Source organism: Zalophus californianus, chromosome 1, assembly GCF_009762305.2.
Source record: "Zalophus californianus isolate mZalCal1 chromosome 1, mZalCal1.pri.v2, whole genome shotgun sequence".
NCBI lineage: Eukaryota > Metazoa > Chordata > Mammalia > Carnivora > Otariidae > Zalophus > Zalophus californianus.
This window is the reverse complement of record NC_045595.1, coordinates 18,849,398-18,875,141: the sequence shown is the minus strand read 5'-3', so window position 1 is coordinate 18,875,141 and position 25,744 is coordinate 18,849,398. Positions and strand designations below refer to the sequence as shown.

The 25,744-nt window shown below is 51.2% G+C and overlaps 3 protein-coding genes across 17 annotated transcripts in view; 2 read left to right on the top strand and 1 right to left on the bottom strand.

The window, feature by feature from the left end:
* Positions 1–175: 175 nt before the first annotated feature.
* INKA1 (inka box actin regulator 1) lies at positions 176–2,098 on the bottom strand. The gene is made up of 2 exons (XM_027583862.1): positions 1,757–2,098; positions 176–1,012 (listed from the first exon to the last, which is right to left on the bottom strand). Exons 1-2 carry the CDS (start codon positions 1,964–1,966, stop codon positions 218–220), a joined length of 1,005 nt encoding a protein of 334 aa, XP_027439663.1. The 5' UTR covers positions 1,967–2,098; the 3' UTR covers positions 176–217.
* Positions 2,099–2,395: 297 nt separating this feature from the next.
* On the top strand, positions 2,396–13,106 carry CDHR4 (cadherin related family member 4). 14 transcript variants are annotated; one of them, XM_027583842.2, is made up of 19 exons: positions 4,668–4,792; positions 5,146–5,330; positions 5,455–5,617; positions 5,694–5,785; positions 6,316–6,426; positions 7,267–7,370; positions 7,571–7,707; positions 7,993–8,176; positions 8,273–8,426; positions 8,680–8,773; positions 9,100–9,303; positions 9,382–9,521; positions 9,754–9,904; positions 9,992–10,209; positions 10,443–10,585; positions 11,095–11,151; positions 11,253–11,340; positions 11,566–11,593; positions 12,110–12,264. In XM_027583842.2, the coding sequence occupies exons 1-19, from the start codon at positions 4,744–4,746 to the stop codon at positions 12,163–12,165; spliced, it is 2,358 nt and encodes a 785-aa protein (XP_027439643.2). In that variant the 5' UTR covers positions 4,668–4,743; the 3' UTR covers positions 12,166–12,264. The 14 variants fall into 14 exon arrangements, 11 of the variants coding, with proteins under 11 accessions (XP_027439644.2, XP_027439643.2, XP_027439641.2 ...); XR_003518044.2 differs by having other exon boundaries at positions 9,100–9,521; positions 11,253–11,473; positions 11,563–11,593; positions 12,110–12,217; XR_003518045.2 differs by having other exon boundaries at positions 9,100–9,521; positions 11,253–11,473; positions 12,110–12,139.
* A 938-nt stretch (positions 13,107–14,044) lies between these two features.
* Positions 14,045–25,744, top strand: part of IP6K1 (inositol hexakisphosphate kinase 1) — a 56,991-nt gene continuing 45,291 nt past the window's right edge. The window contains exon 1 of one of the 2 annotated variants that reach the window (XM_027583857.2): positions 14,045–14,365. The gene's annotated coding sequence lies outside the window, so the exon portion shown is untranslated. Of the gene's footprint in view, positions 14,366–14,411; positions 14,978–25,744 lie in introns of those variants that run through there. The other variant, XM_027583856.2, reaches the window with a different exon arrangement.

Here is a 25,744-nt window from a genome sequence, read left to right as displayed (position 1 = left end):
GGCGTAAGTGGGGATGTACGATGAAACATGGGGCAGTAATGCACAGGGCATGTGAAGTGGACATGACGGGGACCCCTACAGGGAGAGAAAAGGCTCTTCAGATTCGCCTGCCTGGGCTGTGCCTCAAAGAGCTGGGGTCACCTCCTAGAGCCTCAGGGGTATGGAACCAGGATAGTCCAGAGAAAGGCCTTTTATTGTCCCAGGCTGGAGGGCAAGGTCAGAGGTAGCTGACATCACTGCAGATGATGGGTTGGCGGCTGCGGCAGCGCATGAGAGCTGCAAAGCGTGAGACATCTGCAGGCAGCTCGGGTTCCGGGCGAGGTGGGCACGATAGTCTCTTTCCCGCCATAGCCGCCCTGCGTGCCCTGGCCAGCTGGCGCCGCAGCTGCTCAGAGAGCCCAAGCAAGAACTGAGGGGGCCGAGCACGGGCACGGGGTCCTCCTCCATCGTCCCCCTCACCCACTGCCTCTGGCAGCTCCATCCAGTTGTGCACCAAGTCAGCAAAGCAGTTGTCCCCCAGCACTAGGGGCTGGCGACTGCGACCTCTGTTCAGCAGGGCTGCTGTCCAGTCCTCAGCTTCCAGCCCCCGCCAATGATCCAGGCAGGCATCTGGGGTAGACTTGGGCCGTGGTCGGTGGGCAGATGGTGCACTGGCCCCAGGAGCTCGGCTGGGCAGGGGAATGCCACTGGCCGAGAGGCGCTGTCTGTGTGGGGGCCACGCTGGGGGTGCTGGGTGCTGGAGTACAGGCAGCTCTTCCTCTCTCCATGTGCTGCCTGACACTTCAGAGAAGCCAGAGTCCCAGTCCAGGCCATGCTCCCTGGGGCTCCCCAAGACAACACCCTTGTCTCCTATTGCCACACCTTCTTCCTCCTCTTCCACACAGCCGACTGAGTCCTCTTCCAAGGCATCTGAGGCCCTGAGTCGGTGGCTGAGCGGAACACGTGGGCCGGGTTTGGGGGGTGGTGGAAGGGGGCCAGACATGGGGGGTGAGCCTGTGTCCCGGCCACACAGCTGTGGAGGAAGAGAGGGCCCAAGTTGGAGGGGATAGTGCTTGTCACTCCTGCCTGCCTGGCCAGACCAGTCCCAAAACAGCAGACCCAGGGGGCTGGAGAGGCCTGCGGGCCTGGGCAGCAAGCCTCCAGCGGGCACCGGGCCGGCATGGGGGCGCTGGCACACGTAGCTCGTGTGGCTCCCATCAGCCGACCTGGTGGCAGTCCGGCAGGCTGCAGCACGCACAGCTGGGCAAGTCGGTACCCGCCACCAGGGCGGGAGGCAGAGTTGCGGGCCTGCCTGCATTGGGAAGTAGGTCCTGTTCAGGGCTGGGGGTGGGGGAGCATCCCTGCTTCCTGAGGGATTCGGCTCCCCAAAGCTCACAGCCTCTTTCGGAGAAAGAGCACTTGCGGGGGGTGGGGGGTAGAGGAAGGAGATCAGTCTGGGGTAGAAGGCATCCATACCAGCGCCAGCACTTTAGTCCCTCGCAGCCCCCTGATCCGCCCCAAAAGAAGTTTCTCCCCGCCAACTCCCTCCCGTCACCCCGGCAGCAAGGCCAGCTGGGCGGCTGTTACTTGATGCCCAGCGCAGCTCCCAACCGTCCGAAACCCGATGCGGGCCATCTGGGCCATCTGCGCCGCCCCGCCCCCATCCTGCCTCGGATGGGCACTCGGGCCGGCCCCCTACCCGGGTGTCGTTCGGGCCGGATGGCAGCTGGGCACCCCACACACGTCCCCACATGCCACACCCGCTCCCAAGCCTCACCAGTTCCCAGCGGAGCTGGCCCAGGAAGCTGTCAAGCCGAGCGCTGTGCATGCCCGTGCCGGAGCCCCCGCCAGGCCTGCCAGTTCCTCCACGAACTCCAGCGGGAGCGGCGCGGAGAGGGCCCAGCGGGCCGGCCAGCGGCGCCCCGGCCCTCCGCCTGGCTCCGCCGCTCCTCGCTCTCCACAGCTCGCGCCGCCGCCGCCCCAACATCTGGCAGCCGCGCCCCGCCCCTGGTGCCGCAGCCAATGGGGCCGGGGCGGGGCTGAAGTGGCTCCGCCCCTCGGGCCCGGCCGAGTGGGTCCGTGAGCCTGACGCCGGCTCCCCCTTTCTGTCCAGTTCTGGAGGGAGGGGCGGGGCTGTGGCTGGAAGCCGGACGGGTCCTGCCTGGGAGTCCCCCACACCCTGGACGGTTGGCTGCACGACCCAAGACAAGGCGATTCCCCGCGGTAGCCTCAGCTTCCCCGTTTTTCCCGGGATAGGACTGCGGTCCCTCCCGCAGGGGCTCCGTGAGCGCGCGGATCCTCCGGCAACGCCCACGTGCGGGCAGAGCGCCCCCAACCGTCGGACCTAGCAGTGCTGTGGCCCACTCCGGGCACGAGCCACTGAATCCGTTCCTGGAGGGGCCTCGACAAACCCTGGAAATGATGGATCCGGCCCCTCTGAGGACTCCGGAAGCACCGGACCTCGCGGCGGCACCGGAGAGGGGCTTCGGCCAAGGCCCAGGCCACGCCCTCTGCGCCCCGCGTCTGGCAGAGCTAGGCAGGGCCGCCCTCTAGTGGGGAGCGCGCGGTTAACCGTGATTACCTCGGCGACACCCGCATTCCGTCTGCCCTCACCACAAGCCAACCTAGAGTGAGTGCAGGGGGTTAGGGCGGCACTCTGTCCAGAATGGTCAGAGCCCGTTCCTGGAGGCCGCTCCAGGATTGGAGGCTAGGTTCCAGGATACAGTCTAACTTGAGACAGATTAGGCAAGTCAGTAAGACAAAAAAAATAGCGGGAATGAGGGTGGATGGGTTAGTCTGGGAGAGGGGTCTCTTAGAGGAGGCAGCATTCTGTATGGGATCTGAATGAGCCATCATGGGAGATCAAGAAGGGTATTCTAGGGGCACCTGAGTGGATCCGTAGATTAAGCGTCTGACTCTTGATTTCGGCTCAGGTCATGATCTCAGGGTGGTGAGATGGAGCCCGGAGTTGGGCTCCACGCTGAGCGTGGAGTCTGCTTAAGATTCTCTCTCTCCCTCTGAACGCCCCCCCCCCCCACCAATGCTCGCTCTCTCTCAAAAAAAGAAAACAAAAAGAGGGGTATTCTAGGCAGAAGCATCAGCCAGTTAAAAGCCCTGAGAAGAGAGGAATTGCAGAGGGCTTAACATAAAGAAGGCCCAGGCGTCTCGACGATGGTTGTTGCGGGGAAGGAGGTCAGCAAAACCAGGCTCCAAGCAACCCTAGAAAGAAATATAGGGTTTTGTTCTTGGTGTGATAGGGAGCACTGGGCTTTTGAGCAGGGAATGACCTGGGCTGGTTCCTGTTTGGGTAATCCCAGCTGCTTTAGGAGAACCACTCTGTAATCAGAGTGAAGGCTCCTGCCCTCACCCACCAAGGGAGGGGAGGGCCTGGGCCTGGGTAGAGCTGGGGCACAAGAGGGGGTGACTTTGGTGTATGTTTTGGAGCTACAATCAAGCCTTGCTTTTGCATGAACATGGGTAGGGAAAGAGGAGCATCCAGCAGGACTCCTAGATTTCTGGCCTGAACAACTGGTTGGATGAGATTGCTGTGACTTGATCCAGGAAAGAGACTGCAGAAGAACGGGTTTGGGGAGGAAAACCAAACGATTATTTGTGGACATACGACCCTTGAGATGCCTGTCGGACATCCAACATGAGATGCAGAGTCAGCCACTGGGTGTGTGACTCTGGAATTTGGGAGAGAGATTGGAACTGAAGGCTTGGATCTGGAAGGCAAAGCGAGTGGATAGTATTTAAGGCCACGGGCTTGGATGTGTTGGGGGAGGTGAGTGTAGACAGAGGAGGGCAGCGGTCAGGACTGAGCCCTGGTGGTGGTAGGGAAGCAGGACCAGCAAATGGGCTAAGCAGGAGCAGCCAGGGAGGTGGGAGGAAACCGAGAGGTATAGCTCAATGAATGTTAAAATCTGTAAACCCTTGTACACCTGTCACCCAGATTGAGGTATAGACTAGCCCCAGCTACTCCAGGGAGGACACTCTGTGCCCCCTCTGGGTGATATCCTCAAAGATAACCACTATTTTGATTTATATCACCAAGGATTCTTTTTGCTTCTGGGATGTAGGCAACTTTTAAGAGATTTTGTTGATGGCTGGGCTCAGATTTACAGGCAGATAATGTTCTTTTTTGTTTGTTTGTTTAAGATTTTATTTATTTGAGAGAGAGAGAGCACAAGCAGGGGAAGCGGCAGAGGGAGAGGGAGAAGCAGGCTCCCCGGTGAGCAAGGAGCCTGATGCAGGACTTGATTCCAGGATCCTGGGATCATGACCTGAGCTGAAGGCAGACGCTTAATGGACTGAGCCACCCATGCGCCCTAAACAGATAATGTTCTTAGTGGTGAGAGGGGGTGGGCAACTGGAGTTTGGACTCTGTGGCGTAGCAAGTCCTTAACCTAGTTTTCCTGGGTGCTGTGTTTGTGTCTCCAAAGACTGCATGACCAAGACTTACTTCCCTGAGCCCCAGTTTCCCTACCTGAAGCTTGATCCTTTCCCTCTAACATTTCCTTTGGGTTATAGTAACGAATGGGAGAATTCACTGGAAGCAGTAAAACTTGGGGTTGTCCAGGCCTTTTAATGCCTGCCTGGAGTCTAGAGCTCAAGTTACCAGGGGTGGGTGGGGCTAGGATCTGGGAGGCCCAGGAGTCCAGCCTACCCAGCTGTGTTTAAGCAACTGACCTAGCAACAGGGTAGGCCCGACAAACACGTCTGGTCTTCCGGAGTCTCATCTGCTGTCTGTATCTTCAGGCCACTATGGCCCTGCTCAGGCCCCCGGCGCTTCTGCTTGCTCTGGTTGTCTCTGGTGAGGAGCCGGTGGGTGGGGGAACCCCAGTTCTCATGCTCTGACACACTCCACAGTGGAGTGGAATCGTGACTCTTCTCGGATAAGTTACCATGCAGGGCGGGGGCTGTGGGAGAGCCAGGGAAGGGCAAAGTTCTAACTCCCTGACCCTCATTCCTTATCGTGGCTGCTTCCTCAACCAAGTCTTCACTCCCGTTCTATTCAATGAGCTGAGCCCTGGTTGGATGTGGGGGACAAGGAAGAGTTATGGCTGCTTCGCCCCGAGATGCGACCTGGCCCTGAGGCTGAAGGGCTCATCTATGTGGTTCCACGAGCCTGGGGGGCCTCCAGCGTGAATTGTTTCTTTCTCACAGAACTCCACTGCCTGCCCTGGTTCATAAATGTCTCTGAAAGCCAGGGACCTGGCACCACCATTCATTCCTTCTCCTTCAACTGCACTGCTCACATGCCCATGCTGGAGTTGGTCCACGTGCAGCCACCCACCACCTTCTTCAACCAACCCAGCTTGAGCAGGTGGCAGAAGATCTATGTGGGCACGGTAGGGTCATGGGCACAGATGGGAACCATGGGGGGACAAGGGAGGCCCTTAATTCACCAAGCCAGAGTTAGTGTAGGGGGATGGAGAGCCTAGAGTCCCACATGGCACTGCGCATCTGCCATAGGTGACCTTAAACAGCTTGGCCCGGCTGGATGCCCTAGCAGTGAACCACTATGAACTGCAGCTTCGGTTCACATGTGGCAACAATGTGACGGAGGGACCACTCTATGTGGATGTGTACCGGGACCCTGGCTATAGCCCGTGCTCTGGCCGATTTGCCAGCCCAGGTGAGGCCAGGGGCAGCAGGCAGGGGGTGAGCAGGCATGGCTTGAACAGAGCCTCCCTGACCTCCCCTCTGGCTAGCTGGGGAAATCATTCAGGTTCGGGAAACAGTCACACCTGGGGCCCAGCTGTACACTCTGCTGCTCCCAGGCCTGGAACTCCAGCATGCCCAGGTGAGCCCAGCGCAGGGACAGTGGGGGGACAGGATGGGGGAGGCACATGGGGAAACCAAGCCCGGCCCCTCCTTGGCCCAGCTCCTCTCTGGCCAAACACAGACAGCAGAGAGACCCTTTAGTGTCCACTAAGCCTCTGCGTGATGTATGTTCTTGGAGAGAGCCACTGAGGGCTGCCCACCCCCAATGACCATGGCTGTTCCTACAAGGACATCTTAAGGGCTTGTGTTCTTTCAGGTTCTCCTGTGTGTTCCGAATTCTTTATGAAAATTCTGTGTCCCCCCACTGTAATTATGTAATCCCCCCAAAAAATGTTGCTAAACAAACAAACAAAAAGAGCAAAATAATTGATTTAAAAGCAGAAAAGATTGAGGATCAGGGCCAGGGGTCAGGGTGGAGGTTGGGGAGCCACCCGATGATGGGGTATGGGAGAGTTGGGTATGGGCAGGTACCAGCTGGGTTGTTGGGGGATTTTGGGTCACTGGGGGCTGGGGCTGGGGCTGGGGCCTCCAGCATCTCTGTCCTGTCAGATAAGCATTAACAGTGCCCAGGACCCTCCATACTTCCCTGGACCTTTCTCCATCAATGGGCAAGGTTGGCTGCTGGCACCATCCCAGGGCCTCAAAGGCCAGGCTGGAAAGGTGAGCTTGACTTGGAACCTGGGGATACCCATGGATGGGGCATGCAATGGACACAATTTCCTGGAGGTTTGTTTGTTCTTGGCCTCCTAAATTTTGCTGCCCTGCTCAGACGTAGCCCACATCTGTACCTGTTGCCACATGCTGGCTGTTCTCCCATGTTGGCCTGGTTCTGTGCTGGGTTCTGGAGTTCCAGAAAGAAAAGGGATCCCTGGCTCTGGGAGCTCTCCCTTTAATAGAACTGAGGGTGTTCAGAGCAGTCACACAGGAAGAGAAAGTTCTAGGTAAAGTGGCTCGTCTGGAGGTTAGAGAAGTTCCTTCTTTTTTTTTTTTAAGATTTTATTTATTTATTTGACAGAGAGAGAGAGAGAGAGAGAGACAGTGAGAGCAGGAACACAAGCAAGGGGAGTGGGAGAGGGAGAAGCAGGCTTCCCGCCGAGCAGAGAGCCCGATGAGGGACTCAATTCCAGGACCCTGGGATCATGACCTGAGCCGAAGGCAGACGCCTAATGACTGAGCCACCCAGGTGGCCCGAAAAGTTCCTTCTTTAAAACTTCCATGTCTTAATGATTGGTTCTTAGCAACTCTAAGATTGTCACATTGTGAATGACTCAGATATCACACGTTTTTGGGCTGTTTGCATCCTAAAAGAAAAATTTATGGCCCCAAAGAACGGGACTCAAAGGACTACCTGTCAGCAGAGTGACAGGTATTGGGGTAGAGTGAGGGTTGGGGCTCCTTGTCCATGGAGGGCCTGAGGCAGGGGGTGCCTATTTGCAGGGAAGACTAGGCACAGACATACGTAGACACACTAGTCCCCTTCCTGTTCTGTGTGCACCACAGGTCTTCCAGCTTCAGATTTTGGTGACCTTTGGCCAAAATCGAAGCTGCCATGGGATGCTGAAGGTGAAAGTTTTGCCTGTTCCCTCCAGTCAGATCTCCTTCCTGTAAGGCTTCCCTACCCTGGGTACAGTGGGGGTGGCAAGGCCTAGCCCCAGGGAATTAGGATTAAGGTTAAGGTGTGGCTCTGCTGGAGTGTCCCCAGCTAGCTCCTGTATGAGGGAACTCCCGGGGGAGGGGCCTGTGGACAGGGCTAGGGGTGGTGTGAGTGGGCATGAGGTAGTGCCCCCCCCCCCTTTTGGTCCAGGGGGCAGGCCCGGAATATCACCATCCTGGATGACCTGGCCCCCGGCAGTCAGGTGGTTCAGGTTCGAGCCCGGGGCTTCGACGTGCGCTACGAAATCCTCTCCCCGGTGCCCTGCCCGCTCTTCTCCATCGGACGTGGTGAGGGGCCCTGGGAGTGGTGGTGGTGTGGGATGCCTCTGCGGCTGGTCCAGAGTGACCCACGCTACCTCCTCACCCTCCTGAGAAACAAGGCTGGAGCCAAGGCAGACAGGGGCGCAGTGGCGTTTGGAGGCCAGGCTAGAATTTAGAGGCGAGCCTCAGAGGAGGTGGCAAGAGGGGCCAGGCTCAGTGCCCTCCTGCTGCGGTGGATCCGGTGGGAGGCTGGGGACAGGGTTGAACTGGGGGAGGGGCTAAATCAGTATTCCCCACCCCTACCCTGCCCAGGGGACGGTGTGGTCCGCACCACCGCGCCCCTGGAGTTGGCGCAGGCCTGGGGCGCAGCAGTCACTAGGCTGCAGGTGAAGGCCTATGAGCGGCTCAGGCCGTGGGCCAGCGTTGACCTCGATCTCACGGTGAATGTGCGTTCGGTCAACCGCTGGCCCCCGCGCTGCCTCCCAGCGATGCTCGTGTGAGTATACAGGAACCTTACCTAAGCTCTTGGGGTGATGGCCATGGCTCATGGTCCTGTTCGACTCTTGCCCTGCGGCCCACACTCTGCTCCCAGGACTGAAATCCCCGAGACCACGCCGGTGGGCACGGTGCTGAACACCTTCACTTGCACTGATCCAGACTCTCCTGGCTCCACCCTCAACTACGAGCTGCGGTTCCACAGCCCTCCTGGCCCAGCTAGCCTCTGCCTTCGAGGCAGGGCCTTGGAGGTGCACAGTCCCCTCCTCCAGACCCATGTGCAGGGTGCTCGGGACAGGAAAGTGGAGGGTTGGGGGGCAAGGGTCTGTGGGAGCTGAGACCGTGGGGGTGAAGGAGATGGTGGTGAAGTCAATCTGCTTTGTAGTCCAGAAAACAGAGGCTCAGGGTTGACTATGTGTGGATGCCCTGACCTGATGCAGCCCAGTGTGGCTCTAGGCTCACCCAGGCCTTGGCTCAGTCTCACTCTGTGGCCCCTCTGGCCAGGTGAATGCCACACTGGACTGTGACACTCCTGGGGCCTGCTTTCAGCATGCAGCCTCCATCCTGGTGCTCGATGGTGGTCAGCCCCTGATGACCAGTGAGTGACCATACCCAGGCCTGGACATTCAGGACAGGGCTGTTCTGTACTCCTCTACCTAGCCTCAAGATAGGGTCACCTCTCCTCCCACAGAAACCAATAGGGCAGGGTTGTCTCCAGGTCAGACCCCTAGGGTGGGGCATTATCTCTCCTTTCCTTGACATCTAGCACCCCCCCCCCCCACCGTGAGGAATGGCTATTGCTCTTCCTTCCTCCAGACCAACTCCCTCCTTAGACCCCCAGTGCAGGGCCATGTCTCCCTCCTCAGACCCCAGGGAAGGGCTGGGCACCCCAGGCCAGCTCCTTGACTGCTAAATGGCTTCCAGCTGAGGTGCCAGTATTGGTGATGGTGATTCCTGTCAATGAGTTCTCCCCAGCCTGTGTCCCACACACATTCCGGATCCGGGAGGATGCAGGGCCCCACACCCTGCTGGGCTCTGTGGTGGGCACGGACAAGGATTACCCACACAACAGCATTGAGTATGACATCTCTGGTGGGCCCACCGCCTTCTCTGTGGACCGTCTCAGCGGTACTCCTACCCCAGGGCTGGGATGGAAGGGTGGAACCAGAGTTGACTGCAAGCTGAGGCTGTGGGCACCTCTTCTAGGGGAAATTCACCTCCTGGGATCTTTGGACTATGAGCTGCAGACATTGTACAGGCTCACAGTCCTAGTGACTGACCAGAGCCAAGACCAGGACCCCACCAACCGCCGCTCTGGCTCCTGCACCATTACCATTGAGGTTGAGGTAATTGAGCCCCGAGGCCTTGGAAAAACTTGGCAAATGTTCAGATCTTCCTCTGGCATTCTACTTTTCTACACTGGGCTTAAGTTTCCTCCATTGGTTGGCTGGAGGGAAGTGGTGCCTCGTAATGGAAACTTTTGGAACCTATTTTCTGACTTCTAGGCTCTGGCTGTACTTGGGGGAGACTGAGGGGCTGGCCTGGGGAATTTGGGGTGACCAGGCTACCCTCCTGCAGGATGTGAACGACCATGCCCCCGAGTGTCAGCCCCCATTTCAGGAACTCACCATCTACGCTCCCCTGGGCCGTAGTGTGGAGGTGACCAAGGTGTCCTGTTGGGTTCCTCAGGAGCCACAGCGTCTGGTCTTTTCCTACAGCATCGTGGGAGGTGAGGGCCATGGGGGCCTCCAGGCTGTTGGGGAAGGAGCAGGCCAAGGCCAGCAATGGTCCCCTTCCTCTGCCACTCTGCTTTCAGGGAATAGTCAGAGCCGATTCAGCCTGCAAGGACCCATCCTGGTGCTCAACAACATGTTGGGGCCCCCCTGGCCAGAGCAGCCCCATACTCATGAGCTATTGATCCGGGTGGCTGACGCGGGTCGCTCCATTCCCCACCTCAGCGCCACAGCCACTGTCATTGTGCATCTCGTTCCTTGGAGCACCAGCACAGCGGCCACCCGCACCCGCAGCGCTGCAGTGAGGGGGGGCCCTTGGGACCTTGGGAGGTGGGGATAGAGGATCTTGAAGGGGGAGGAGACCCAGTTTTCCAGGTGAAACAATGGGGGAAGGCACTCCAGAGGGAGCCATTGAGTGTTAAGAGCCTAGCAATTTGGAAGAGCAACTCTGGGGTGTGTGGTGGCCCAACTCTTGGAGGGGTCTGAAGGCTGGATGATCAGGACATTTTGGCAGGGCTGTGGCCCCCATTTCAGGTGACTTCAGTGACGACACCCCTGCTTGTGACAGACACGGAGGCTTTCTGGCAGCCGGAACCCTGGTTTGTGGTGGTGCTGACCGTGACCAGTGCCCTCTTTCTCTTGGCTCTAGGCTGGCTCTTCAGCAGGCTCTTCCAGGGGTAAGGTTCCTATCCCTCTGCTCTCTGCCTCACCCCAGCCCCCTAATGGACTCCATCTGTGATAGGTGGTTTCACCAAGATTTGATGACAATGCCCAAGTTGATGTGCAGACAAACTGATATTAATGGGAGCTCCTCTCCCTCCAGAGGTCCTCAGGTCAGAGGCAGAAATGCACTGGGAGCAAGTTGTTGCCTTTATTGGCAAAGCCGGGTCTTGGAGTGGGGTGCGTGTGGATGACACCCAGTGCTTGAGACTCAGAGTTTGCGTGCATTGGGCATTTATCCCTATTTCTGACCCCCTACCCTCCACTTCAAACCTGATCTGCCCCTACAAATGAGGTTTTTTTTGTGGGCACAGGACTGAATCCAGGGGAAGGTGGGGGTAACAATGTGGGCATTGCATACAGACATTGGCTATCCCCAGTATAAAGGAGCAGATAAATGGTGCTGGTTCCTGGAGCCAGCAGGTCTGCTGCCCTCACTGATTGGTCCCTGCTCCTGGCATTTTAGGTTGGCCCAGATGCTACAGACACCAAGAAAACCAGCCCAGGCTCTGCTACTGAACAGGTCAGCCTCCTTTGCAAACCTCTATGCCTGAGAGTCCATCCCTTAAACTGAGGCTGGGACCAAGAGCCTTTTCTTTTATTCCTGCTCTTACTTTGCCCTAGTATCCAGGGAACTGAGGAATCCATTGAGGGGTTCATGGAGGCACCAAGGATGGAGATGCCCCAGACACCTAGCAGTGCCATGAGCCTGGTATGCCAACCTGCCATCCTGTATCGTGGGCACTGAGGCTGTTCTAGAGTACTCCCCTGTCAAGCCTGCCTCCCTGTGGATGGCTACCCCTGTGGTAGAGCCCATGGCAGCACCATCAGGATGGAGGAAACAGGTGGGCCCCTGACCCCTTTGGGAGCAGACCTCCAGCTGCTCCCTGGGGGCAGGGCTCAACTCATTGCGTCCTCTCATTCCTCCCATCAGCAGCTCTTTGATGGCAGAGCACAGGACTCCCGTGAGTCCCCCTCTTCCCAAACCACTCTCCACCTGGGTCCACTTTCTCTCTTCAGCCCATCTCAGCATCTCCTTTCACCACCAGGCAACCACTATTTACTCTTTCCCTGAATGGGGTCTGTTCTCACCCCCATTCGCATTTCAGCCAACGTTTCTCAAACACCCGTTGGACCAGAAGGTGACTCAGACCTGGTCTGGTTCCTGCCTATGGCAGAAACAGTGGTGAGGGAAGAGGCCCTCAGATATTACACTGTCATCAGTGATTTATGGCAGAGTGATCTGGCACTGGGCTTAGGGGGGCTGGTGTCCAGTTTGTGGGAATCAAGGATGCTTCCCTGTGCATTTGAGCCAGACTTCACAGGATTGCTGAGAAAGGAGGGAGGAGGGGACAGGTTGGATCAAGGAGAAGGAGGGTCTCACCAAGGGTTCTGGAATGTCTTCCCCTACCTTTAAGGGAAGGAGGCTGTTCTGCTGAGGCCAGCAGTGCCCTCTCTCCCTCCTGTTCATCCGAGCTTAGGTACAGGCAGAGATTACCTGTTCAACACGCTCACGGGAGCCCGGCGCTGGCTCTGAGGCCAAGAAGCGGCTTCACTATGCGTGGAATTTCTTTTTCCCATGATCATGGGCTGAGTCTTCAAGTTGATTCAACAATAAACAAAATTACAAACAGAAGAGTCCCAGCCTTGAAACCCACCTGTGGGAGAAGCTCTGGAATCTGTGCTTCCTTGTTCTCATTTGGAGAGGGCCTTGCCGCCGGGAACACTCTAGGGAGTAGTAGGATTATTTTTCTTTTGAGAAGGCATTGTATGATGCTCTGCCTGACCATGATTAACGCCAAGATAAGAGGCTGTTATCCTTGCTAGGGACATAGGAGGCCTCCAATCAGGCCGTCCCTTCAGAGACCACCTGCTCTAGCGGATGGGGAGGGCCATTTCCCGCTGAACAGAGGATATTGTTGCTGCTTGAGGGCCCTTACCAACCTCCAGTGCCATTTGCAGACTGTGTGTGGAGGTGTTCTTGGGTAGGACCTGGAACTTTTTCACTGAGGTGAGAGTTGGTGCAGACTTGAGAACCCTGTGGCAAGGATGACCATGGAGGGATTGATGGTAGCCCTCTTCTGACAGGATATTCCCACTTATTCCTGATCTGTTTCTTCTGGTTTCTTGGCCCTCAGCCCTCCCAATGCTGAGCTGAGCTGAGCCATTGCACATAGCCAGGTGGCCTACAATAACCTGCAGGAGTGCAGGTTCTATTGGATGCAGTGCTAGCTCACTCCCCTTGCCGGGCCTGGATTCAGGTCTCAGGTTACTGCCAGCTCTCCAAGAGGATCTGCTCTCTGGGTAGAGGCTACCTTTACTGAGATAGCCCTAAGTTCTTTCAATACTCTCCCCTCTGCCAAGTCTGTGAACCTGAACCCTCTCAGGGCAATGGAGGACCTCCCTCCCTAAGCCAGTTATGCTGTCCCAGGTCGGGGAAGAAGCTGAGTGCCTTCTGTAGGAAAAACATGCTTCATGGTGCTCCCCCGAAAGTGAGGGTGTTAAAGCTGGCCCAGTGGCAGCGACCTGATAGCAGGCTGTTACTGGAAGTGGTAACAGGCAGACTTTCCTGAGCACTCATCCTGGTCTAAGGGCTCATTTGTTATCCTCATTTTATAAACGGGGCAACTGAGGCTCAAAAGTCACATAACTAGCTAGTTCTGGCACTTGATGTGTGGTTCCAGGCTGTGTGATTGCATTTGAGCTCCTAACCCTGAAGCCAAGCCCAGAGTTAGGTGCTCTGTACCAGGAACAAGGGATAACCATTTTCCTAGTACTCACAGTCAGCCTCTGAGATAGATCATGCCAGTCCAGGGCAAAAGCTGTGTCAGGCCCTCAAGACAAGATGCTCTAGGGCAAGAAGAGGAGTTTCTGTTGTGTACCAGGGCTTGTGCTGGGCACTGAACTCAAGGCAGAAGGACAAACGTGGGCAATGCACCGGCCAGGGACTGCTTGGGGTTAGCACACATGGCTGCACCTTGCCACTGATGAGAGGCAAAGCTGGGGAAGCCGTTGGGAAGTGGGTATTATGCTTTGAAATCAGTAGGAGGAGGTACGAGATACAGTGCCTCCATTTCCAGAGGTGGCGTGACCTTGGCCAGGCCTCCCCCTCTGCGCCTCAGTTTCCTCACCAGTGAACCTAGACAACAAGCCTTCCCTTCCAGGGTGTGGCAAAAAAAGCATATAGCACACAGCACGCATTCGCTAAGTGTGCGTGCGTGTGTGAGAAGACGCTGTCGGCTTCGCAGAAAGGCTGCACACGCGAAAAGGCCAAGGGCGGTATAGCCTCAGAGTCGCCAGCAAAAGCTCTGCCGCCAGCAACTCTGGGAACGGCGCGCATGCGCCAGTCCTCGCCGTCACAGTCACGTCCCAAGGCGTTCGGCAGGGGCCGTGAGAGGCAGGCTCTGAGTGACAGGCCGGCCGACCTGTCAGCGAGAAGAACTCCCTTAAGCGTGGGACGAAGACGCTGTTGATTGGAGACATCCTCAGCTGGGGCGGGTTCTTCGCCGTCCTGGTTACTATGACGCCCGGCCCCCGCCCCCTCGGCTGGCCGCCATCTTGTTGTTGATCCTTACCCAGTGGGCAGCGCCGGGAGCTGGACCGAGCGGCCGGTGTGGGGCCGCTGCTGCGGGGCTCATCCACCTGCCGCTGCCTGCCGGGGGCGGGCCGAAACCTGGAGGCCCGGGGGGCCCAGCTCCCGTGGGGAGCCGTGGGCGCCCGCTGCCCGGGCCGGGCCGGTGAGTGACAGGAGCCGGGCCGAAAGACCGGCCTGACGCCGGCGGGGCGGGCGGCGGCGGGCGCGGGGTTGGAGCTGGCGCGCGCGGGGCCGGGGCATCCGCCAAGCATCGTTCACACATCGCCCGAGCGTCCTGACCCGCAGCCCGTGGAGCCTCCCACATGCCAGCGCCGAGGCCGGTGGACGGCCGCGGGGAGAGGTCGGAGAGCCCTGCGCCCAAAGGCCGGCCTGCTGGGTAGCGGGAAATTATCTCCTCTGACCCGCATCCCTGAAACGTGTCCATTGCCAGCCTGATGCTCTCGGGAGTCTTCTGTTGCTCCCGAGTGAGAAATACACACCTGCCTCTTTATTAGATGTGGTTCCTGCGAGTGTTTTTCACTTAGTTGAAAACTAAGACTAGACGAAACAGGCCAAAGCCCCCACGAACCCAGGTAGGCCAGTGTCACGGCCCTGTGACTCTGGCAGGGCTAAAGCTCTGCCCAGTGCCTGGCTCCTGTGCTGCTCCGAGCTCAGTGTTTGCTTCTTCCTGAAGAGCCTGCTTCTATGTCCATGATGCCCGAGTTTTATTTTGGAACATAATTTCTTTGGTTTCTGACCATTTTTTGGACTTGTGGTAAGGTCTTCTTTTTGCTCTAGAAGAAAGTGAATATTATGGTGATGACTTGGTTTTATCTTCTAAAGAGGTAGATACTCTGCCAGTGTCATCAGGAGACAAAGGAAATGTAGGACTGTATTAGAGTCAGAAAGAGAAATGAAACTCACCTTTGTCTTTGTGGATGGTATGGAACTGTTAAATTAACTTTTAAGAGACAAGATGTATTTTGCCCAATGAAAACAGACCGTCAGGTCCCCTTCCTGCGAGGGTGGGAGGGTTGGAGACCATGGGCAAGGTGTGCAGGTCTAGGAAGAGTTCTAAGTGCTCCAGGACACGTTGCTCTTTCCCTGTGGTCCCTTGACTCCTCTGCACAGGCTCCATGTATGTGGTCATACAAAAAGCCTGAATGAATCGACTAAGTCAAGCAACAATACTTTGTGTGCTTGTGTCAGGATCCTGTCATCTCTGAATGTTTAATTTTGAAAGAAACCAGCTCCTTGATCAGGAGATCTTTTTGGAGAAGATGCTGAACCAGAGGAGGCTGGCGGCCTGTTGCTATGGTCTTACTTGTGAGAACACAAAGACTCTTCCTTGTATTTATGTAATTCACCTGTAAATGTCAGCAGTTTTAACTGTTACGAGCAACAGACACACTTGGAGAGACTGGAGATCCTACACTGAAGTCAGAAACCGCTGTAGGCTTATGGGATGAGATCTGATGTCCTAACCTGGCATTCAAGGTGCTGCTGCTCAGCTGGCCCCAGCCCACCTCTCCAGGGTTTATCCTAATCCCCATTAACCAAATGATTTGCTAGACATTCCATACACGATACTTCCTTACACAGTTCTCTTGCCAGCCGAGTGCAATGGCTTTTGCTCCTCTTTGGGATACCAGCTCTTCTTCATCTCCACTTCTCTTTTCTCTAGAGTCCAGCTCAGGTCCTCTTTATGAAACACTCCCCAGATATTCCAGTCCCTGAGGGTACTCGTATAAGGGGTGTATTGTATAAGGGGTATTACCCTTACACAAAAAACAAAATAGTATTTGCTCTTTTAAGAATATTTTTTGTTGTTTCCTCTGCTAAGACCTAACCCCTGCATGTAGTAGATGAGAACTAGATGTTTACAAGAGTGTTAAATTTGTCTGGAGTTCAAAATACCTTCTGTATTTAAAGAGGGAAATGGGCAGAATAAACGCGTAGAAATGGGGATTTGGTGGCCATGGATCTCCACCTCCTACCTTGCCTGAAGTGCTTGCACCTGTAGGGTCTTATGGAGGCCCATCCTCAGTGCTATAGGACAGAGGCAGAACTTGCTCAAAGGGCAGAACTGAAGCCTGAAAACGGAAAGTAATTCTGCATCTCCGAAGGGGCTGTTGTGGTCCATCCCTTTCCTGGCTAAGATCCAGTATTGATTCTTGGAAAACATGCATTAGGTGAACATAGCAGTGGGTGCCGAGATTCTTAGACCTTCTTCTTGGTTGGGTCTTGGTCTCACCGTCACCTTGGGCTGCTGTAATTGTGTCAGTATTATTTGCTGCTTGCCCTCCCAGTGCTACCCTGAGACTGTGGGGAGCAGTGATGGGAGAGCTGGGGAAAGGCTGCACAGTACACTCTGTCTCTGGCTTGGGGCAAAGGAGCAGTAGGGGATTTTGTGTGTTTGTGCCACTGGATCTGTGCTTTTGCCCCAATTTTAAATTAGATTTTATTTCTCCTCTATTATAGCAGGATTTGAGCAATGGATTCTGAGTGGGACAGCCTAAGATACCTTGGTTCTTTTATGAAACGTGGTAGATCAAGACTGTCATTTGCTACTATGTTTTAAAGTTGCATTTATGTAGGAGGCATTGCAAATGAATTTTGATGGGAAAACATGTTCAGTTGAGGGCTGGATCCCCGTTAGTGACTTTATTTTGTTTAGTGCTCAGAAAATTTGCTGCTAATCTCTTGTAAAAGTTTCATTTGTGGGTGAGAGTTTGGATCATTTACTCCTGTCCCTTCATTTTACGGAAGGTGGGCAGTCTAGGTGAGTAGGTCTAGGACTGGACTCTCTTCTTTTTCTTTTTTGTAAAAGATTTTATTTATTTGACAGAGGAGAGAGAGAGAGCACAAGCAGGGGGAGTGGCAGAGGGAGAGGGAGAAGCGGGCTCCCTGATGTGGGACTTGATCCCAGGACTCTGGGATCATGACCTGAGCCGAAGGCAGATGCTTAACTGACTGAGCCACCCAGGTGCCCCCAACTAGACTCTTTTCAAGTCTAAAATTTGATGTCTGTGAATAAGAGCCGCAGCCTGAAGTACATAAAAATTTGGGTATGTTAGGATTGAATGAACACTTATGAACGATTTATTCTGTAATTGAAGTCAGGTAGTGGCAAGTGTTGGTGAGGGTGTGGAGAAATCAGAGCCTTCATACACAGAGAATGGTAGGAATGTAAAATGATGTAGAGAGGAGTCCGGCATTTTGTATATTTGTGCCAATGGATCTGTCCTTTTGCTGGGATTTGGAAGAGTCTGGCAGTTCTTTAAATGGTTAAACGTAGAGTTACCATATGACCCACAAATCCCACTCTTAGTTGTCTACCCAAGAGAAATGAAAACACGTGCACGTGAAAACCTGTATGTGAATGTTTATATACAGTGTTATTTACAATAGCCAAGGGGGGAAACAACTCAACTGTCTTAGTGGTTGATAATGGATGAATAAAGCATATGTGCCTACGATGAAATATTATTTAGCGATAAAAAAGCATGAAGTACTGATACATACCACAACATGGATGAACCTGGAAAACATGTGAAGGAAGCCAGACACAAAAGATCACATACTATTTGATTCCATTTGTATGAAATACCCAGAATAGGCAAATCTATAGAGATAGGAAGTAGATTAGTGGTTGCTTAGGGCTTGAAGGTGGATGAGTGCATAGGGGAATGATAGATAAGGTTATGGGGTTTCTTTTTGAGGTGATCAGTATGTTTAAAATTGTAGTGATAATCGCACATTCTGAATATACTAAAAATCACTGAATTGTGCACATTAAATGGGTGAATTGTATGATTATAACTCAAAGCTGCTGTTAAAAACAACTTATATAAGTAATTATATTAACTAGTTTAAAAAAAAGATAATATGAGTAACAAGAAGAAATAAAAAAAGGATCATCCTTAACTTCCCTGTGTTTTAGCGTATAACCAGACTTTTTTCCCTGTCTTTAATTTTTACAAAAATGAGATAATGCTATATATCCTGACTTGTACCTTTTACAGTCAGTAATATATTATATAAACATCCGTGTTGGTAAATGATGTGTTTACATCACGGGCTAGCTGGCGACAAATTGAGGGAAGCAGAGTGTAAGGGCATTGCATAGAGATAGGGACTAGGGTGACCTGGCAAGCACAGGCCTTATCTAAAGGGTCACTGTTGCTCAGTTCCAGCCAGTTGTGTTACCAGATCTTGTGATTTTTTTTAAAGATGTTATTTATTTGAGAGAGAGGGAGAGAGGGAGAGCACAAGTTGGAGGGGAGGGGCAGAAGGAGAGGAGAAGCAGACTCCCTGCTGAGTAGGAAGCCCAACTCGGGCTGGGGCTCCAGGCTCGGGATCCTGACCTGAACTGAAGGAAGCCGCTTAACTGACTGAGCCTCCCAGGCACCCCTTGTGATTTTTTTTTTTTAAAGAATACAAGAAATCTGAATTTTTATGTGAAATTTACAGATTTTTTAATTTGGCAATGAATTAAAATTTGAGCCACTTCGCTGGTGAAAGAAAACCCTTTGTGGACCAGAAGTTGCAAAAAATTTGAATTGCCTGTTGTGTTCATTCCCAGCTTCAAGGTGGAACAAGGTGACACTCTGCCTTCTTGTTTCAGCTCTAATTCTGTAAACAAGTGTCCTTTTCATGGTCTGTTTAGTGCCATGGTTTTTCATATTTTTGTGTTTTTTTTGTTGGGAATTTTGCTGTTTAAAATGTCTCTCAAGTGTAGTTCTGAAGTGCCGTTAATCTTCCTAAGCATGAGAAGGTTGTGATGCCCCTTATGGAGAAAATACGTGTATTAGATAAGTTTTGTTCAGACATGAATTATAGTACTGTTGGCTGAGAGTGCAGTGTTAATGTGTCAACAATATCCAGTAGAGTTCCCCTTATCTACAGGGGATCCTTTCCTTGGCCTCCAGTGGATGCCTGAAACTGGGGATGTTACTGAACCCTATATGTACTATGTTTTTTCTTATACATACGTACCTATAATAAAGTTTAATTTATAAATCAGGCACAGAAAGAGACAACAATAACTAATAAAGTATTAGAACAATTATAACAATATACTGTAATAAAAGTTACATGAATATTGTCTCACAGTATCGTATTGTACTCACCCTTGTGATGATATGAGATGATAAAATGCCTACACAATGAAATGCAGTGAGGTGGATGATGTAGGCACTGTGACGTAGCGTTAGGCTACTACTGACCTTCTGACCATACCTTAGGAGGAGACCATCTGCTTCTGGATCGTGGTTGACTCTGGGTAACTGAAACTGTGCAAATCAAAACCATGGATAAGGGGGGACTACTGTATTTTATTTTATTTTATCTTATTTTATTTTTTAAAGATTTTATTTATTGACAGAGAGACAGCAAGAGAGTGCGCACAAGCAGGGGGAGTGGGAGAGGGAGAAGCAGGCTTCCCGTGGAGCAGGGAGCCCGATGTGGGGCTCGATCCCAGGACCCTGGGATCATGACCTGAGCCGAAGGCAGACGCTTAACGACTGAGCCACCCAGGCGCCCCGGGGACTACTGTATTTTAAAGTATCTTTAAACAGAAACATACATACAAGGTTATATATTCTATGTATGTAGCTCTGGAAGGTTCTGAATTGATTGGTTGACAAAAATGTGACCAAAGGCTCACGGAAACCTAACCTGGTATTTCCCCTATGAGTAGTGGCTTGGTATTTATTTGCTAACTTGATGTTAGCCAAGACTTTATAGAACTACTGAGAATAATGAGAAGTCTTTTGTATCTGGCTTCCGCTTAGTATGATGTTTTTGAGGTTCATCCATTTTGTTGTGTTCCTTTTTATTCCTGAATAGTATTCTGTTTTATGGCTATATCATTTGCTGATGGGCATGTGGGTTGTTTCCAGTTTGGGACTGTTATGAATAGAGCTGCAATAGATGTTCTTGTACAAGTCTGTGTGTGTACATACCTTCATTTCTCTTCAGTATACATCTGAGAGTAGAATGGCTCTGACTCCTAGACTACATCAGAGGGACACTGTTTCAGGAAAAGTTAAAGAGCAGTCCTATGGGCCCTGGGCCCAGTTTTGTTGTTATTCATCCCTCATAGTTCTCAGCTCCAGGCTTCATTTTCTGCTTTTACCAGATTTCCATATCTACCTCTACTGGGTCAAGAACTAATGATACTCCATTGAGGTGGCAAGTTGAAGTAACCAGGAACTATTTATTGCAAGTGGACACAAGCTTCTAGATGGAGGGAGGTGTGTTTGCTTTAGAACCTACATCAGTGCTTTGTCATGCTTCTAGATTTCTTTCTTTTTGGGGGGGGGGGGAACATGTGCACATGCAAATGTGGGGAGGGGGAGAGGGAGAGAGAGAGAGAGAGAGAGAATCTTAAGCAGACTCCATGTCCCGTGAGGAGCCCTGCGCGGGGCTGGATTTCATGACCCTGAGATCACGACCTGAGCCAAAATCAAGAGTCGGATGCTTAACCAACTGAGCCACCCAGGCTGCCCTGGATTTCTGTTAATTGATGCAGGGCAGGAGGTTCCTTGGTCATTCGCAGGATTCACAGAATTCATCCTTCATCTCTCTATTGTTCAGGTCCAGTTGCCACAGTGGACACTGCTTCTTTAGACTGTGAGTCATATGGCCTGCATTTTGCTTTAAAAAGTTGCATGTGAATTTTAATTGTAATTCACATGTAACTTTTTTTTTTAAGATTTTATTTATTTATTTGAGAGAGAGAGAATGAGAGCTAGAGAGCATCAGAGGGAAGAGGGTCAGAGGGAGAAGCAGACTCCCCACTGAGCAGAGAGCCCGATGTGGGACTCGATCCCGCGACTCCAGGATCATGACCTGAGCCGAAGGCAGTCGCTTAACCAACTGAGCCACCCAGGCGTCCCTCACATGTAACTTTTTAAAGTTTGAAGCTTCTTTGTCTGATGATCTCTCACGTGTAGTGTTAGAAATTAGCACCAACCAGAGGGTCTTAGCTAAGGGTTCTAGATTTTCATTTCTGGGAGCAGGACACAGTGCTTTTGGTGTGGAGTGTTCATCCCTTAAATCCACTCCCCTATTAAAAGTCATTTCCATATTTTGCCTATTCATAGCTCTGTTTGGCATATTGCATTTTGTTTCACCATTGACTTCTTGGGGCAGTGGTCAGTGACTAGTTTCTTGGTTGTCAGAGTCCTCTTTTAAAGCTTCCCAAATCTCTTAAAGAATTAAATTGATTCTAATGGAGCTGCTAAAATGATATGTTCTGGATGGAAGGTAAGGTAGGGATTTAAGTTGAATGAAACTTCCATGTGGGAGTTGGTTGAAGTGAGAAAATTAACTCTTAAAATACCACTTCTTTAGAGGGCATTTTATTAAAAGTATTAAGTACCTTTATTTATTAAAGATTTTTATTTATGAGAGAGAAAGCAAGCTCAAGAGCACGAGACTGGGGGAGGGGCAGCGGGAGAGGGAGAAGCAGACTCCCTGCTGAGCAGGGAGCCCCAGGACCCTGAGCTCATGACCTGAGCTGAAGGCAGATGCTTAACTGACTGAGCCACTCAGGTGCCCCAGTGTCTATATTTATAGTTCACTGTATTTCTTTCTTTCTTTTTTTTTAAGATTTTTTTTTATTTATTTGACAGACAGAGGGAACACAAGCAGGGGGAGTGGGAGAGGGAGAAGCAGGCTTCCCGCAGAACAGGAAGCCCGATGCGGGGCTTGATCCCAGGACCCTGGGATCACGACCTGAGCTGAAGGCAGACGCTCAAGGACTGAGCCACCCAGGCGCCCCATAGTTCAATGTATTTCTTACAGTTTGTTGGGAGAACCAATATGTAATATTCCTCTCACTTGATTGGAATCTTTATTTCCTGGTGTGCCTGTTTTTCTTTTGAATAACTAAGTGGATGGGAAAAAATTTCTTTTTTAACAGCTCTATGAGACAAGCAGTAGTACATTCATTTTATAGTGGAGGAAACTGAGAATAAGATGTTTAGGCCATAGAGCCAGGGAGTCTTAGTGCTCGGACAATGCCCACGCGTCGTCAAGGCTCTGCCTTCCAGTGTTAATTTAAGCACAGATGTTATTTTCCCTCAGATGATTAGTTTGCCCTACTAATTTTTTTCTTTCAAAGTAACTTACTGGAATACATATAAATAAAATACATATACATATAAATACATATACTTGTAAATACATATAAAGTGGACAGAATTTGATTTTTATACATGAATACATTTGTCTAACAACCACCCAGATAAAAAATTAGAACACTTAAATAATTTGGCTTTTTATAAAATAGACATTTCTTTAGAGCAGTTTTAAGTTTGTAGCAAAATTAAATGTCAAGTATAGACAGTTCCCATGTACCGCCTGACCCCGTCCTCAGTAGCCACTTCCATTACCAACATCCCACGGCAGAGTGGTACATTTGTTAGTGAACCTACATTGACACATCATTCTCACCCAGAGTCCATAGTTTATATTAGGGTTCACTCTTGATGGTGTACCTTCCATAGAATGTATTTGTTTTGACAAATGTATAATGGCATATATCTACCATTATAGTATCATACAGAATAGTTTTGCTGTCCTAAAATCCAGTGTGCGCCTTTTCATCCCTCCCTCTTTCAACCCCTGGCAACCACTAGTATTTTTACTGTTTTCATCGTTTGCCTTTTCTAGAATGACCTCTAGTTGGAATCATACAGTATGTAGCCTTTTTAGATTGGCTTCTTTCACTTAGTAATGTGCATTTAAGGTTTCTCCATGTCTGTAGGGCTTGATAGCTCATTTCTTTTTAGTTCTGAATAATATTCCATTGTCTGAATGGACCACAGTTTATCCACTCACCTTTTGTTTTATTTATTTATTATTTTTGAGAAAGCATGCATGTGTGGGGGGTGGGGGAGGGGCAGAGGGAGAGGAAATAAAAAAAATTTTTTTTTAAAGATTTTATTTACTTGACAGAGACACAGCGAGAGAGGGAACACAAGCAGGGGGAGTGGGGGAGGGAGAAACAGGCTTCCTGTGGAGTGGGGAGCCCGATGCAGGGCCAGATCCCAGGACCCTGGGATCATGACCTGAGCCAAAGGCAGACGCCTAACGAGTGAGCCATCCAGGTGCCCCTTAAATTTTTTTTTAAGATTTTTCTTTTTTTTTTTAAAGAGTTTATTATTTATTTGAGAGAGTGAGTGAAAGAGAGCACAAGCTGGAAGAGGGGCAGAGGGAGAGGGGGAAACAGGCTCCCCGCTGAGCAGAGAGCCCTGCTGTGGGGCTCAATCTCAGGACCCCAGGATCACGACCTGAGCTGAAGGCAGCTGTTAGTGTAACTGACTGAGCCACCCGGGTGCTCCTAAGATTTTTATTTCTTTATTTGAGAGAGAGAGAGACAGAGACAGAGCATGAGCAGGGGGGAGGAGGCAGAGGGAGAGGGAGAAGCAGAGTCCCCACCGAGGAGGGAGCCCGACGTGGAGCTCGATCCTAGGACCCCAAGATCATGACCTTAGCTGAAGGCGGACGCTTAACCAACTGAGCCACACAGGTGCCCCAGGGAGGGAGAGAATCTTAAGCAGGCTCCAGACCCAGCAGTGGAGCCCGTCGCAGGCTCCATCTCACGACCCTGAGATCATGACCTGACTGAACCACCCAGGCACCCCTATCCACTCACCTTTTGAAGGATATCTTGATTACTTCCAAGTTTTGGCAGTTATGAATAAAGCCTCTATAAACCTCCATGTAGTGATTTTTTTTATATATACAAAATAGATCTTGATGCTTGGGGTTTTTCTAGAATGAACAGCTTTTTTTAAAGAAGAACTAACATGGCATTTCATATTTGTCATGAATTTAGACAGATGTTTAGATTCAGAACCAATTATAAAGTAGGCTAGATACAGCTTTTTCATTTTTCTGCTTTAGCTTTCATCTGCTTAGTTTCTTTGTGCTTTAGTTTCCTCATCTTTTTAAATGTAGACAACTTTTCCTTTCCTTTTAAGCAGCTTTGCACCCTGGCATGATACCTGGGAAACTGGGCTGTGAGTAGGTACTTATTTTACCTGGGGAAATGTAATCTGTGCTGTGGAGTAAGCCTTATTGTTGTACTGTGGCCCTTATTGAAATACTGGCTCTTGGGGGCTGCTGAAGGTCTACATCTTGGAGCTCTTTGTAAAACTTCTTTATGGTAAAAATCCTTATCAAGAATCTGAGGGTGAATGAGAAAACACATGTAAAGCATCAAGAGTTACTTTTAGGTAAAAGCACTTAGGGGAGATAAAAACAAATCCAACTTTAAGGATTTTATCTTTTCAAGAATAAGACTGTTAGGGTCATTCCCATTGAACAGAGCAGGTCAGTTTTCTAGTCTTCATGCAACCTGAGATTAAGATATAAATAATCCTTCATAGGAAAAAGTTCAGATAATTCATTCTGCAGTTCTTCATTTGACTAATAAGTCGTAAGAGCCAGGCAGGGGACTTTGTTTCTCCTCTCTCCTCATCTCGGAGCCCTTTGGTAGCCGTGGCCTTTGCTCCCTACAGCCCGTCTGATATCTGTGTCTACTGAAGACTGTGTGAATGGCTCTGGTACACTGATCGCCTTGCTTTGCTGCCATACTTTCTTCCCATGTCAGCTATTTTGTGTGTGTGTGTGTGTGTGTGTGTGTGTGTGTATGTGTGTGTTACTCAGTTTTTCTTTTCCAAAAAATTGAAATTTTGTCTAAACCAGTATAGTCAGTGAGGCCATATGGACGCCTTGTATCTGAACTATAACATACTGTTTTGGTAGTTGAAATGATGTGAACAGGTTTGTTCCCTTGCCAGGGTAGAGAATGGGAGAGAGTGGGAGACCAGCTCTTGTGATTTGGCTTAAAGTTAGATTTATAATGCAAGTAACTGCTACAGGATTTAGATGTTGTGTTTTTCAGTTTTATTTATTTTAATTTTAATTTTATTTTTTTAGTGGGGAGGAAGGACAGGGAGAGGAAGAGAGAGAATCTTAAGCAGGCTCCACGCCCAGTGCAGAGCCTGTTGCGGGGCTTGATCTTACAACCCTGAGATCATGACCTGCACTGAAATCAAGAGTTGTATGCTTAACCGACTGAGCCACCTAGGCGCCCCAATTTTTTCTCGTTTATTGACTATGGAAACATCAAATGCTGTTCTCAGAAAAGTTTCTCCTGACCATGGATATTGACACTGGTTGTTAGCATCTAGAGTGTTTCTGGGGGAATTTGAAACCCTCCATGATTATATTCCCACACTTGAAAATATTGTGAAGGTCGGCGCCTGGGTGGCTCAGATGGTTAAGCGTCTGCCTTCGGCTCAGGTCACGATCCCAGGGTCCTGGGATCGAGTCCCTCATCGGGCTCCCTGCTCCTTGGGAGCCTGTTTCTCCCTCTGCTTCTCTCTCTCTCTCTCTCTCTCCCCCTCTCTCTCCCCGTCTGTCTCCCATGAATAAACAAAATCTTAAAAAAATATATTAAAAAAAAAAAGAAAAAATATTGTGAAGGTTTCCAGGATACCATTCTTTCCCCAGGTGGGATAGC

Excerpts from the sequence above, each read along its gene's own strand:
- INKA1 (XM_027583862.1), bottom strand. The coding sequence starts at position 1,966 with ATGTTGGGGCGGCGGCGGCGCGAGCTGTGGAGAGCGAGGAGCGGCGGA. Across the intron at positions 1,013-1,756 it reads GCCAGCTCCGCTGGGAACTG|CTGTGTGGCCGGGACACAGG; the intron begins GTGAGGCTTGGG and ends CTTCCTCCACAG.
- CDHR4 (XM_027583835.2), top strand. The coding sequence starts at position 4,744 with ATGGCCCTGCTCAGGCCCCCGGCGCTTCTGCTTGCTCTGGTTGTCTCT. Across the intron at positions 5,331-5,454 it reads AGAAGATCTATGTGGGCACG|GTGACCTTAAACAGCTTGGC; the intron begins GTAGGGTCATGG and ends CATCTGCCATAG. Across the intron at positions 7,371-7,570 it reads TCCAGTCAGATCTCCTTCCT|GGGGCAGGCCCGGAATATCA; the intron begins GTAAGGCTTCCC and ends CTTTTGGTCCAG.